Below are 14,509 nucleotides of genomic sequence, written 5' to 3'. Positions count from 1 at the left end.
TATGGCAGATGTAAATGAAATAATCTGGACCAGACAATCCAGTGATTAACATTATAAGAACCAATCAACTCAACCAGGGTATGAGTGAGTGAGTGAGTTTAGTTTTACGCCGCACTCAGCAATATGCCAGCTATATGGTGGTCTGTAAATAATCAAGTCTGGACCAGACAATCCAGTGATCAACAGCATGAGCATCGATCTACGCAATTGGGAACCGATGACATGTGTCAACCAAGTCAGTGAGTCCTGACCACCTGATCCCGTTAGTCGCCTTTTACGACAAGTATGGTTACTGAAGATTAATATTCTAACCCTGACCTTCACGGGTAGGGTACAATGAGATTCATCAACCAAATCTGTAAACACAACCAATAGATCTCCGTAGTCTCCACTTATGACAAGCATGTGTTGCTGAAGATAATTTATAACCAGGATATTCACGAGCCAGATAAAGTCCTACAGCAGCATTATGGATCAGTTATCGTCACATCCTCGGACAGTCCATTAACTGGCATTGAGCTTGATACTTTATTTTCATTATACAACAAAGACATAAAATATCAGAACATGATCCCATTATAATTACATCACTTGAGATGTAGTAGTGGTGTGATTCTTTATGTTTATCAAAAGAGAAAGTTAAAGGACAATTCAAGCCAAAACAAAGTCCACAAGCCCCACACCATTAGAAACAAACCCAGACCTGAAGCCAGAGCTGTCACAGCAGTCCTGAACCAACACGTACAATGATAGCCATTTCACCTGACACAAACAGTCCATACACAGGATTATCAGATCTTTACACTTACTGGGTCTCACAACAAAATAACCATTACCAATATGTATTTATCAAAATAAAGAAGTTTACATCCATAAATGTTTGCCTTTATGTATATCACTTCTAAATGCTGTTCAAAGAAACTATGTATTGTACTGAAAAATTAATACCAAGATAACAGAAAAGTACTGTTTTTAGTTCTAACAGTTGTAGACAATTAATAGTAAAAATAGTAATAGTCCACTTATATGGCGCTCATATCCAGGCACATTGCCTGCTCACGGCGCTACATACATTACTACAGAATCAGATGTTGGCGTATGCAGGTACTTTAAGGGAGACGACTGCACCACAAAAACACTTTACCCCAACAAGGAACATGGTAAACAGACATGAAGTGAGTGTAGTGAGTTTAGTTTTATGCCGCTTTTAGCAATATTCCAGCTATATCAATGGGGACACCAGAAATGGGCTTCACATATTGTACTCATGGCTCGAACCCGGTCTTCGATGATCACATTTAACCACTTATACCCCACCGCCCCATGGATATGACAAATCTCAAATTTATACATGGATATGACAAATCTACAATTCCGAAAGCGTTTAACCAAAAGAAATGATTTCAAATATAGCTGACATTATCTACGTTACTGTATACATTAGACTGGAGTTACTATACTCATAAAGCTGGTGATATTGTACACACAAGGTCAAGGCTATTGTGTTCATAGTGAATGAGCGACTATGATTTTACGCCGTTTTAGCAATATTCCAGCAATATCACGGCGGGGGGGGGGACACCAGAAATGGGCTTCACTCACTGTACCCATGTGGGGAATCGAACCCGGGTCTTTGGCGTGACGAGCAAATGCTTTAACCACTAGGCTACCTACCACCCACCGCCCCCATTGTGTTCATAAGACTCGTATCACTGTATACATGTATATGAAGAGTTGTTTTGGTAATACTTTGTGTACTGATCCAACAACTCAAAGCTTGGGACTACAATTCTTAGCTTCACTGGTTTGCCAAAAACAGTGACTTTTGTCTCATATTATACATTTGCTAAAATGTCTGGAAAAAGATACATTTTGTTCCTCCCCTTTGACCCTTCCTTCTTACAAGAAACTAAAATAATTGTCTGATTTGTATTTAAGTTACACTTCAATCAAGATTCCAGGCCTTTGTAGAAGACTTTTTCACGAACTATGATTTACTATTTTGACAAAACACACAAACATGGACATGGTGCTGGCAAACCAGGATTTGACCCCAGAATCATAGGTCTCTGGCATGCCTAAGGGAGGCAACTCTGCACAGCAAATTGTTTCACCTGCAATGACTGTGTCATCAGTGCTCTCAAGGATGTTAGACATTAGAAGTGTATCAGTGCAATAACCATCACACCAACACCAACATGTTAGCTCTACCTACAACCTGCTCAGTGGTAACTTCAACTTAAGGATGTCTGTTGGTCTGTACTAAGCTTTATCCAATCCAAAGAATATAATCTAACTTACACACCCATTTACAAAGAATTGAAAGCTATATACAAGGTCGAAGCCAAACCTAACTGCATTGGGAAAGTAATCACGGTTAGCACTCATGAAGTAAGTGAACGGTATTGATATTACACGGGACATCGTTTAATATTTTATTTATTACTCACCCAACATTAGCAAAATAATATCTCAGAATACAACTTACAGAACGAGCACAATACAATACATTTATGATTGTAAACATTAGTCCAATAAATAATTTTTTTTTAAATAAACAAGGGGGTATGAAAAAGGGACCAAATGACTTGAAATGACTATTTTTTTATTTAAATGCAACCGAGCAAAGAACAGTTGAATATTGCGCCTTGGAGATGTGTTTTAAATGACAGCCGACATTTTGTTTTGATCACATTACTTTGGTCATGTGACCAAGTGCAAATATTTCCGGCAGCACACGATGCTATTACACAATGTGTAATAACATTGTAGATTTCTTAAATAGTGATATTTTCAACAGGTGAGTAATAAATGAAGGTTGCACGCTACTCACATCCTTAAACAAACTACGACCTATCATGAATGGACTTTTCAGCTGCACTAATAAAACGTAAAGTCGACCTGCTACACAACAGACGAGAGTGAAGCAATGAACACAAGAACATAGCAGCAGACATCCCTAAAAATATTGGCCATAGAAACAGTGTAACCATGGTAACAGAAATATGTTACGTGCAGAACACAACCATTTTAGCGTTACGATTCCCAGACTATTGCAGCTGTTGACATACATGACAAGCCAATATGCACTACGGATGATCATACTGTTATACTGATCACCCCTGTTCCACAAAGTCATCATAGCTATGACTGACCATTACAGGACTTGCCGTAGTCATGGCCCCATTTCACAAAGCTCTCGTATTCCTAAGATCTCCTAACTTTTCCCATAGCATTCACACTTCCTATACTGTAACATTGACTTACGACAGTCGTAGCACTTTGAGAGCTATGTTAAACGGGCCCATAACTCTACGTATATTGTCACAAGACATAGTAGTGTTAAGACATTTGTTGTTTTCAAAGTTACAGCAGCTGGACTACAATAATACACTACAATTTATGACTGCAACCCTGATCCCGTTGCCTCTTACGACAAGCATGGGTTACTGAAGATCAGTTCTAACCCAGATCTTGACAGGTCTGTTACAAGATAAGATACAGAGTACCTGAGGTACAGTAGCTCTCCTTTAAATGAACTAAAACTTGAGTGGGGGTGTACTTAACTATACAATTGTTTGATCATCATTTGTCAAACAATCCATAAAGTTGTATGCTTTATTACTTTACTGAATAGTTTGAGTTAAACAATTTGGTAGTGTCCTGCACCCAGCATTCTAAATCTTCAGGGTGTCAGAATGAATCACTATGCAACAAATCCTCAATATGTAGTTGCAGGGTCCCAATCCAGAAAACGTTCTCAGCACTATGTCAATCGTAAGCCAATGATGAAGTATAGAAATACCATAGGTCGTAATGTTACTGTCGCTTAGTGGATCACAACCCTTGTCTAAAAGTTTTAGACATTTAGTTAGCTAAAATATCTCCATCAGACATGTTTTTAGGGGTTGGTGTGGGTGTTGGGTGTTGGGTGTTGGGATGTGGAATGTGGAATGTGGAATGTGGAATGTGGGATGTGGGTGTTAGGTGTTATGTGTCTGGTGTTGGGTGTGGTGTTGGGTGTAGGGTGTTGCGTGCTGTGTGGGTGTTGGGTGTTGGGATGTGGGTGTTGGGTGTTATGTGTCTGGTGTTGGGTGTGGTGTTGGGTGTTGGGTGTTGCGTGCGGGTGTTGTGTGCAGGTGTTGGGTGTGGTGTTGGGTGTTGGGTGTGGGTGTTGGGTGTGGGTGTTGGGTGCGGGTGTTGGGTTTTGGGTTTTGGGTTGGGTGTTGGGTGTTGTTTAAATTCAGATTTTGACACCTTATTGGACATTTTCATGGAAGTCAGCAAAGTGGTTCTCCTGCCAGAACCCTTCCAAAACCCAAAATGACCACAAAACTCTGCCTATGATGACTTTGTGGATACAAATACTGATAATCTATTTCTAGACACAGTTACATTTTACATAGATATCTGTGGCAAGCAAATGTTTACAACATAGAGCTTCTAACAGCCTGGGAATCTGTGCGCTGTACAGATAAGGACATGCATCTACAGACTAAACACGAGCATTACAGTAACAGTGAGTGAATATCTACCTCCACACTCAGCAATATTCCAGCCACACGTGTCAGGCTATAATAAATCAAGTCTGGACCAGACAATCCTGTGATCGACAATGATCCTTGCCAACAGGGAACAACGTCACCCCATCAACAATGCCAGTGGGCCTGATCTCCTGATCCAGTTGGTCGCCTATTAAGACAGGCATGGACCTGGAAACCAGTGGTCGATATTATGAACATTGATCCTGGACGACAGGGAACAACGTCACGCTATCAACGATGCCAGTGGGCCTGATCTCCTGATCCAGTTGGTCGCCTATTAAGACAGGCATGGACCTGGAAACCAGTGGTTGACATTATGAACAATGATCCATGTCAACGGGGTACATGGACACAATATCAACCACGTCAGCAGACCTGGCCCATGAGTCAAGCTGGCAGCCTCTTACGGTTTGCCTAGTCCTGGACAAGGCACACCAGTGACTAAAGCATAAAATCGAACGCTGGGCTAAGCACCTGGGTCCAGTTCACAAGACTCAGATTGTCTACAAATGGGGTAACGGGTCTGTTTTACCTACTCACTGTTGCACTCTGAAGCACAGAGGCTCATCATTAAGGTCTGTTTCGTGGACTGTATTACACATGTATTAGGTGAGAGTCTTTACCGTTAAATGGGTGAGTATTTTAAGAGAACGGCTATAATTAATCATAATTGACTGTAGATATGTCATGAATTATGATGACCACAAATACAAACACAATCTACATCTGACTACAACACACAGAGTTAAAACACTGACGATGCCAAGCTTAACTTTACCATTAATTGGATGGGCTGAAAGATGAAATGAGAGGGCGATGACATTAGTACACAGATGAAAGGGCACACATCATGTATACTTCATAGACTTGTATATATAAATTTCCCCCATCACCTTAAGGCCCTGATGGGTATTTGGTGCAAATTAGGTTCAGATGAACTATGTCACAATTCAATTACTGGTCCAAGGGAGATAACTCTAATGGTCTCTTCTCTAGGCTATTTTGCTGCCTCGGAAAAGAAACAGTATCACAAGCTGATATTTTCCTTGAAAAACGTAGGTTTCATTATCATCCCAGAGTCTCTGTGACCTCAGTCACATGGCAGTAAAAGCTTCCAGTTGGCTGGTGTTAAAAGAGGTATTTAGGGATGCTGAGAAAAAAAGGAAATGTTGTTTGTGTGGTGAGTTTTTGAAACATGGGTACTCAAGTGGATTTTTTTCTACCTGTCAGATCCCTTTACTAAATACATAAAGTGTCTTCATCAGTCAGCGTGTCTGTGTAGCTGTGGAAGTGGCCAATTGAACCCTTCTGTGTGAATTAATCAAAACACAACTAGCTGTACTCTACCACTGAAGCAGAGTGTAGAGCAGGTGCTTGCAAGACAGAGGTCTATACTACACACTGTCAAGAGAGGAACACAGCTGGTGCTGATGCAATCAGAGCATTCATTGATCAGAACATTCACAAGCATCCCTTGACAGCCGTAACTAAATCTAGCACTACACCAGGAAGCAGCATTCTGCACCTCTCAGTGATGGAGGACGATAGTGTACAAGTCTATGAAGTATTGATGATGAACGGAATGAAGCATGGATGCAAAACAGAAATTAGACAGAGTTTGATGTACACTTTCAACAGACGAAATCACATCATTAATGTCACCCAATCGATGGGATGAATACGCTACTGTCAACCAATCACAGAGCTTCAGATTGATATATTATACAAGTGAGGAAGGGGATTGAAGTGGACAAGACAAAGAAATTACTGCAGGAGTACATATAGTGCTAAACAGCAGGTCATGTATATGTTATTTCAAAGGACAATGATCTGTTTCCCCAGCAATCTGAAGCAATGCACTGATGTAAATCAAATGTAACATGGAGCATATGTATGCGGTCTACTGATACGAAAGGAAATGCAATTCAATAGTCGGAATCTTCAATTTTTGTGTGTAAAAATACAATGTGAGTGCCTTTATTCAGCATGATCGCAGCTCTATCAAAGCATCCTGTAAAACAAGACAACCAGACAAACCAGTGATTGTCAAAGGCTTCTACACTAGCCCCCAGTCCAGTATTCATATGCTTCCGACACAATGCCTTACAGACCCGGATAGTAGTCGCCGTTTACGACAAGCATTGTGTTAAAGGAGCCACAAGCACAGGACGTATCAGAAAAAATAAACTCCAGGTTAAAGTAACTGTGAGCATGTTATTTGTTGTCATAGATTGATTTCAACTCAAATTTCAATTCAATTACAGCTGTAAAGTGTATTGATGAATGGAAGAAAATGGTCCCCATCAGGTTCTACGAATTAAACTGTAAGGAAATGACACTTGTTACACACACGCTCTCTAGTGGGACTGTAAGGGTGAGTGAGTGAGTTTAGTTTTATGCCGCTTTTAGCAATATTCCAGCATCTGAAAATGGGCTTCACACATTGTACCCATGTGGGGAATCGAAAACCCGGGTCTTCGGTGTGACAAGCGAACACATTAACCACTAGGCTACCCCACCAGCCCGGGGACTGTAAGGAACACGAGATAAATCCCTGATAGATACATTTAAATGATCACAATTTCCTTTTGCCTTGGAGCTTACTTTTGAATTATAAAGCAGTTGAGCATAGCTGAAACATGACGGGGATGCTATTGTCGTCAAGACTACTTACCTGTAGTTTCATCAGTCTGCTGGAATACCCTTTGAAGTAGGAGTAGTATATTTTGCTCATTGTGTCAATGTATTCGTCACGTATTTCCTTGGCAATGTGGCGCTCATTAGCCATTAAAAACTCATTAAAGAACCTGGCAATAAAAACAATAAATATATCATCAATTGAAAAATATGTTCAAACTGGTTAGTCATGTGTGGAATTGACTGTGCCCATTATATGGGCCTTCAGTCTCACTGATCAGTGTGTTGAATGTTTTCTACAGTTATTCCTGAGCATGTCATAAGCATGTGAGTGAATATAGTTTTACACCTTTAGGCCAGACCAATTTTATTTCTTGTTTTATGGATCTGCCTGTCGTATTTTTATAAGAATAAGAAAAAAAAAAAAAATTAACTTTCCCTGCTCAAAAAATATAATCCTAATGTGTTTATTGGCCAAAAATATAAACTTACAAGAAAATTTTTTTAGGTTGTTTTTTTCCCCATATACACTTCATAAATTGCCAAAAGTAAAATACTTTGAATATTTAGAAGGAATATAACTTTGACTGGTGATTTTATTTTATTTATTTTCCCCTACATCCTTTAGGTTTTCTGAGGACAAAAAGCCATAAAACAAGAAATAAAATTGGTCTGGCCTTAGCAAATATTCAAACAATATCACAGTGAGCCATACCAGAAATCTACCCATGTGGAATATCAAACGTGTGTCTCTGACGTGACAAGCCACTGCTTCATCCACTCAGCTAATCCCCAGGCACACCACTAAATCAGTTAACTATAATTCTTTAATGCATTTAATTTCATAAACTAATGATGTGCACCTCCTACTTCAGTACAGTAAATCCAGTAGAACATTGGCCCTACATTCGGAACATCTACTCCAAGTGTGTGGCTTTGTAAAGTAACTGCACATTGATTGCTAACAAAACCTTGAGCTCAAACAGTGTTCATGAATGGTGTTTCAAAGTAACAAGACATTGGGTTCTGTAACTTTCAAATGTCTGTCTGACCCATTGAACATTCATAGGATCCACAGAATAAAATAAAACACACATTTCAGATTTAACATTTCTTAAATTGGCATTGAAATTATTTAAAAACATAAGATTAATAAACAGCCTGGGGCGAGCGGGTTGTAGACTTCCATTGGACCGGATTTGTCAGAGGGTCAGACGCTATTCGTGAACACTGCTCAAAGCATGTTATGAATACACAATGCCATTTAAAGGGCCACTGATCCAGAGCAATTTCCATGGACTGGTTGTTGCTTTTGTTATTGTTTTTCTCCCGTGAGTACCCAGATGATATCCCAGAATTCTTGACTGGTTTGTTATCTCTGCTTGATAGTATAACCCTCATGCAAGAGAAGAAACTTGATAGTATAAGTATAGACTGATCAACAAAGAAGAAATCTTTCTTATGATCCTAATTAACTTATCATATTTGATAACATTTCCATCTTCATTATTATGATAACGAATGAAAATTGCCACATTCTGAAGTATAAAACATGGTTTGGACTGAAATATATGAAGTCAATGTAATATCTAGATCTTTTGATCCTAATTAGTTTATTATCATATTTGTATGCATTTTGAAACTTAATTTATAACATGACTGTAATATCTGGACACGATCTGAATTTATTTATAACATGACTGTAATATCTAGATATTTTATTTGATTGCTAACGTGAATCATATTTCACATACTTAGTGAATTTATAACATGACTGTAATATCTAGATATTTTATTGATTTATAACGACTGAATCATATTTGATTGATTGCCAACGCATGAAATCATTCACACACACGCCCTAAGTGCGACCTAGTGTATGTTGTCTGTCTCATTACATTTCACGCAGAAATAATGATTCTGTTGAATGCTATAACAAATGAATAAAAACAAAATGCAAATATTTATATTAAAACAGACTAAAGTTATAGCAGCAATATCAGGTTATTACCTTGTTCGGGGAATGTATCCATCAATATCCACATAAAGTAATGATATGCCATTCATCTGCAGCTGACAAAGAATCCTGTTCCATGTCATGTGTCTTTTAACAGTTTAATATGCGAAAAAAGTGGTCTATCATTTCAGGTTTTTCACATTGGTATATAGTCCCATTGGTCACCCAAGATAACCCACCTGGCAACTAACTGATTAAAAAAGGAAATTTAGTTAGCCAATAATGAGCAATCAATCAATGTATTGGTGGTTAATCCTTTGGAGGAAGGGCGTTATTTTACAAAGAAACTTTACGACAGGGTGTATTCAGTATAGATTAGTAAATCTACATACATAAACACTACCCTTTGACAAATCCGCTGTGCAGGATAAAAGCAATTAATCAATCAGCGTGTTATTGGTTAATCCTTTGATCGATGTTTGTTTTGTAACTCAGCTAATAATTCCTCTTGCTATACTTCCATGCGCATATTACATAAGATGTAATACATTTGCCACATCACACGTCAATTTATAATGATGAGTATTTACTCTAGACACAAGAAATGCCAAATGGGAACCTTTGTCGGGTAATCTGAGTGGTGTTACCGCTAATTATACCTGTTATAAATTCATTAACTGATCATCAAGTGAATGATGACAAATAACATGTGTAGGTTTACCACCAAACAAGGGTTACAGCAAGAGAGTAGTAATCACTGTATTGCATGCACGTTTGATTGCCTGAAAAAAACTTATGGGCTGACTCTGTTTTGAGGATACGAACGAAACTTCATTGTTGCATAAGAAATACCAGGCATAATCTACAGCATTTTCTATTCTCCTTGGAAATACATGTAAGTATTTGCTGTGTACTTAGTTAAAAACTGTATATACCTGTGTACCTACTTAAAATTTCAGATTTTTTTTAGCAAAGGCAAAGTGGGGTTGTTTAGTTTACGGATTCAAATACATCAAATGTGTATTTTTGATATCTTAGCATAGGTAATAGACATCATATTTTTTTTTATAGTTTTTTTTTAGTTTTTTATTTTGTTGCATTTTTCAACATTTTATACAAACAAATAACAATGATATTCCAGTATACATGATGAAAAATCAAATAGTTTTAGCAGAATAAATCATGGAATGACGACCAGAACATGTAGGAAGCATTGATATTACAACTAATTATTGACGAACACTTTGTTAACATATAATATTCAAACAGTTTATGTTGAAAAACTTGAAAAGATGGCATAATGTTGTTATTTTTACATGATTAAATATCGAGGTAAAAACACAGCAATAGGATCAAATTGGATCAGTCACTATACCATCAAAGTATTTGAAAATCTGAAAAAGCCTACACTGCTAGGATGCTTTACTGCAATCAGACAAGAACTACCAGGGATATTTTCAAATAATGGCATCTGATGGGCATGGACCAATGGGCATCCTCCCTTCCTAATCACGGTCCCACTGTTTAGGTTGAAGAAATTCTGCCAAGGTGGACAGTAGCCCAGTCCCCCTGTCCGTCACGGTCGAGGGAGCAGGGGCTCGCCAGTTTGCAGCTCGGTTTCCTAATTAGACTGTTGACTGGAAACATTAATCGCTCTGGATCAGTGGCCCTTTAAAAGTGGTCAAATGTAATATATGTTTGGGATTACACTTTCTCAGTAAAGTACAGATTCTAGTACTTTTCTCAGCTTCAGTCCCATAGAGGATTTGAACCAACACCCAAGAACCCAATTTCCAGCACACAAAGTCAGCGATCTAACCCACTCAGCCAGTGCAGCTTAAAAGCATGTTACGCTTGAAAGCTGAGCACACATTGTAGCGTTTCTCTGCATCCTGGTTCAACTTACCTAAATTTTAACATGGTATTCTGTGGGATCTGATAGTTTGCCATCGCTTTTCGGAGGGAGTAGATCTTTTGGAGGAGAAATTCTCTGATTTTTGCTATTGCCTGTTGAAAAAGAAGAATTAAAAAATATTATTGGTTAAAACAAGGTCAGTAAAACAATAGCCAATCATTCTGTATCATGTATTGATGAGAAGCATCAGACGGTTTTGTTGACACTAGTCAGCTACAACTACATCCTACATAAGACACAAGACATTTGCATGGATCGATGCTCAAGCTGTTGATCACTGGATTGTCTGGTCCAGACTCGATTATTTACTGACCGCCGCCATATAGCTGGAATTTTGCTGATTGCGGCATAAAACTAAACTAACTCACTCTCTCACTCACTCACGTCACGACATACTATAGTGACTTGAAGATCATGGTAAATGAGAGAATCAAAGCCAGGCCAGCTTGTGAGTGTGACCTATGACAAGAATGTGATACTGGTCAGCTATTCTGACCTGATATCACACAGGGCAAGACAAGCATGAGGTGCTGGGACCTACTAACCTTTATTTTAAGTTTTTCCAGTATATCTTTCACATCCTGACAGGACCGTGCCTCTCTGAAGCTCTGTTCTTTGACAAAGTTGATCTTGTGGTTGAGTTCATGGAGCTGTTCTAAAAATTCCCGCTCTGTTACTGATGTATCTAATATGTGCCTGAACAACATAAACATGGACACATCAGCACTTCTGGAAATGTAAACAAGTTTGCTTGTTGTTTATCACAGCACTCAGCAATATTCCAGCTATTGACATTCTTGAAGTAAACAAAACAAGAACAGTAAACCGAGCAATTAAACAAAAGACCATAAGATTAACAGTATCTACTGTATGTCAATATTGTCGAAATACTTACGTGATCATACTTTCAGGGATCACCATTTCATCCACAAACTGACTCAGTTCTCCTCGGATTGCCTGAAACAGATGACATTCCCATCTTTCACACAAGAAAAGGTCAGGAAATTTGTCCAAAAAATAATTATCTGGCAGAGAGAAGAAACATAATATTTTAAATTCATGTGCACACATGGTCATGAATTCTATGTGAAATATATTCATCCTGGTTATGGACACTGATATAACTCAAAAATTGGTATGGATGCCAAATTAAGTGGTATGCCAGATGTCAAGACAAACTAAGTGGTATGCCAGAAATCCAAGACAAACTAGGTGGTATGCCAGATGTCAAGACAAACCAAGTGGTATGCCAGATGTCAAGACAAACTAAGTGGTATGCCAGATGTCAAGACAAACTATGTGGTATGCCAGATGTCAAGACAAACCAAGTGGTATGCCAGATGCCAAGACAAACTAAGTGGTATGCCAGATGCCAAGAGTGGTATGCATGTCAAGACAAACCAAGTGGTATGCCAGATGTCAAGACAAACCAAGCGGTATGCCAGATGCCAAGACAAACTAAGCGGTATGCCAGATGTCAAGACAAACTATGCGGTATGCCAGATGTCAAGACAAACTAAGTGGTATGCCAGATGTCAAGACAAACTATGTGGTATGCCAGATGTCAAGACAAACCAAGTGGTATGCCAGATGCCAAGACAAACCAAGCGGTATGCCAGATGTCAAGACAAACTAAGTGGTATGCCAGATGTCAAGACAAACTATGTGGTATGCCAGATGTCAAGACAAACCAAGTGGTATGCCAGATGTCAAGACAAACTAAGTGGTATGCCAGATGTCAAGACAAACTAAGTGGTATGCCAGATGCCAAGACAAACCAAGGTGGTATGCCAGATGCCAAGACAAACTAAGTGGTATGCCAGATGTCAAGACAAACTAAGCGGAATGCCAGATGTCAAGACAAACTAAGTGGTATGCCAGATGTCAAGACAAACTAAGTAGTATGCCAGATTCCAAGACAAACTAAGTGGTATGCCAGATGTCAAGGCAAACTAAGTGGTATGCCAGATGTCAAGACAAACTAAGTGGTATGCCAGATGTCAAGACAAACCAAGTGGTATGCCAGATGCCAAGACAAACTAAGTAGTATGCCAGATTCCAAGACAAACTAAGTGGTATGCCAGATGTCAAGGCAAACTATGTGGTATGCCAGATGCCAAGACAAACTATGTGGTATGCCAGATGTCAAGACAAACTAAGTGGTATGCCAGATGCCAAGACAAACTAAGTAGTATGCCAGATTCCAAGACAAACTAAGTGGTATGCCAGAAATCAAGACAAACTGGTGGTATGCCAGATGTCAAGACAAACTGAGTGGTATGCCAGATGTCAAGACAAACTAAGTGGTATGCCAGATGTCAAGACAAACTATGTGGTATGCCAGATGTCAAGACAAACTAAGTGGTATGCCAGATGCCAAGACAAACTAAGTGGTATGCAAGATATCAAGCCAGATCAAGACAAACCAAGCGGTATGCCAGATGCCAAGACAAACCAAGTTGTATGCCAGATGCCAAGACAAACTAAGTGGTATGCCAGATTCCAAGACAAACTAAGTGGTATGCCAGATGTCAAGACAAACTAAGTGGTATGCCAGATGTCAAGACAAACCAAGTGGTATGCCAGATGCCAAGACAAACTAAGTGGTATGCCAGATTCCAAGACAAACTATGTGGTATGCCAGATGTCAAGACAAACCAAGTAGTATGCCAGATGCCAAGACAAACTGAGTGGTATGGCAGATGCCAAGACAAACTAAGTGGTATGCCAAATGTCAAGACAAACTAAGTGGTATGCCAGATGCCAAGACAAACTAAGTAGTATGCCAGATTCCAAGACAAACTGAGTGGTATGCCAGATGTCAAGACAAACTAAGTGGTATGCCAGATGTCAAGACAAACTAAGTGGTATGCCAGATGCCAAGACAAACTTAGTAGTATGCCAGATGTCAAGACAAACTGAGTGGTATGCCAGATGCCAAGACAAACTAAGTGGTATGCCAGATTCCAAGACAAATCTAAGTGGTATGTCAAACATCAAGACAAACTAAGTGACATTCCTGATGCCAAGTGTTGAGGGTGGAGCCCTCCCAGAACCAGGCTCTTCTGTACATTGAAAAAATTGTTAACCATCAGCCAGTGTTTATGTCTATTGTCCCTGACCTTTATAATGACAAACTGACCTGTCTGTTCTTCAGTTTGACATTCATGGTAATGGACTGGTCCTGCAGAGTCTGAATCTCATTGCTGATGCTGCTCAGGTCGCCCTGGAAACCATTCAGCATCATCTCCATCCTCTGTAACACAAACAGTGACAGAGTCAAACACAGAGTCTGCCAGAGTTCAGGGTTCACCAACGTGTGTGATGCTTGGTCGTACCAAAATCATTAATGTCTCTACACTGTGTCCTATGTGTTCATGCAGGGATATACTTGATGTATTGGTCAATGCAGCATACACTCACTCACTCACTCAAACATCCTTGTGATTCAATCAC

At 39.2% G+C, this 14,509-nt stretch overlaps 1 protein-coding gene across 4 annotated transcripts in view; it reads right to left on the bottom strand.

Moving 5' to 3' along the window:
• LOC124258945 (vacuolar protein sorting-associated protein 52 homolog) overlaps positions 1-14,509 on the bottom strand; it is a 37,833-nt gene that overhangs the window by 16,590 nt on the left and 6,734 nt on the right. For 2 of the 4 annotated variants that reach the window (XM_046693007.1, XM_046693008.1), the window contains exons 6-11: positions 14,196-14,309; positions 11,949-12,010; positions 11,599-11,749; positions 11,045-11,145; positions 7,219-7,351; positions 5,323-5,337 (exon numbers count right to left, since the gene is read on the bottom strand). In XM_046693007.1, the coding sequence (XP_046548963.1) occupies positions 5,323-5,337; positions 7,219-7,351; positions 11,045-11,145; positions 11,599-11,749; positions 11,949-12,010; positions 14,196-14,309 (576 nt within the window). The remainder of the gene's footprint in view (positions 1-5,322; positions 5,338-7,218; positions 7,352-11,044; positions 11,146-11,598; positions 11,750-11,948; positions 12,011-14,195; positions 14,310-14,509) is intronic. The other 2 variants (XM_046693009.1, XM_046693010.1) reach the window with 1 other exon arrangement.

The sequence above is a fragment of the Haliotis rubra genome, unplaced genomic scaffold (genome assembly GCF_003918875.1).
Source record: "Haliotis rubra isolate DU_JTF1 unplaced genomic scaffold, ASM391887v1 Scf703, whole genome shotgun sequence".
Classification (NCBI taxonomy): domain Eukaryota; kingdom Metazoa; phylum Mollusca; class Gastropoda; order Lepetellida; family Haliotidae; genus Haliotis; species Haliotis rubra.
This window is presented reverse-complemented; position numbering and strand designations above follow the sequence as displayed.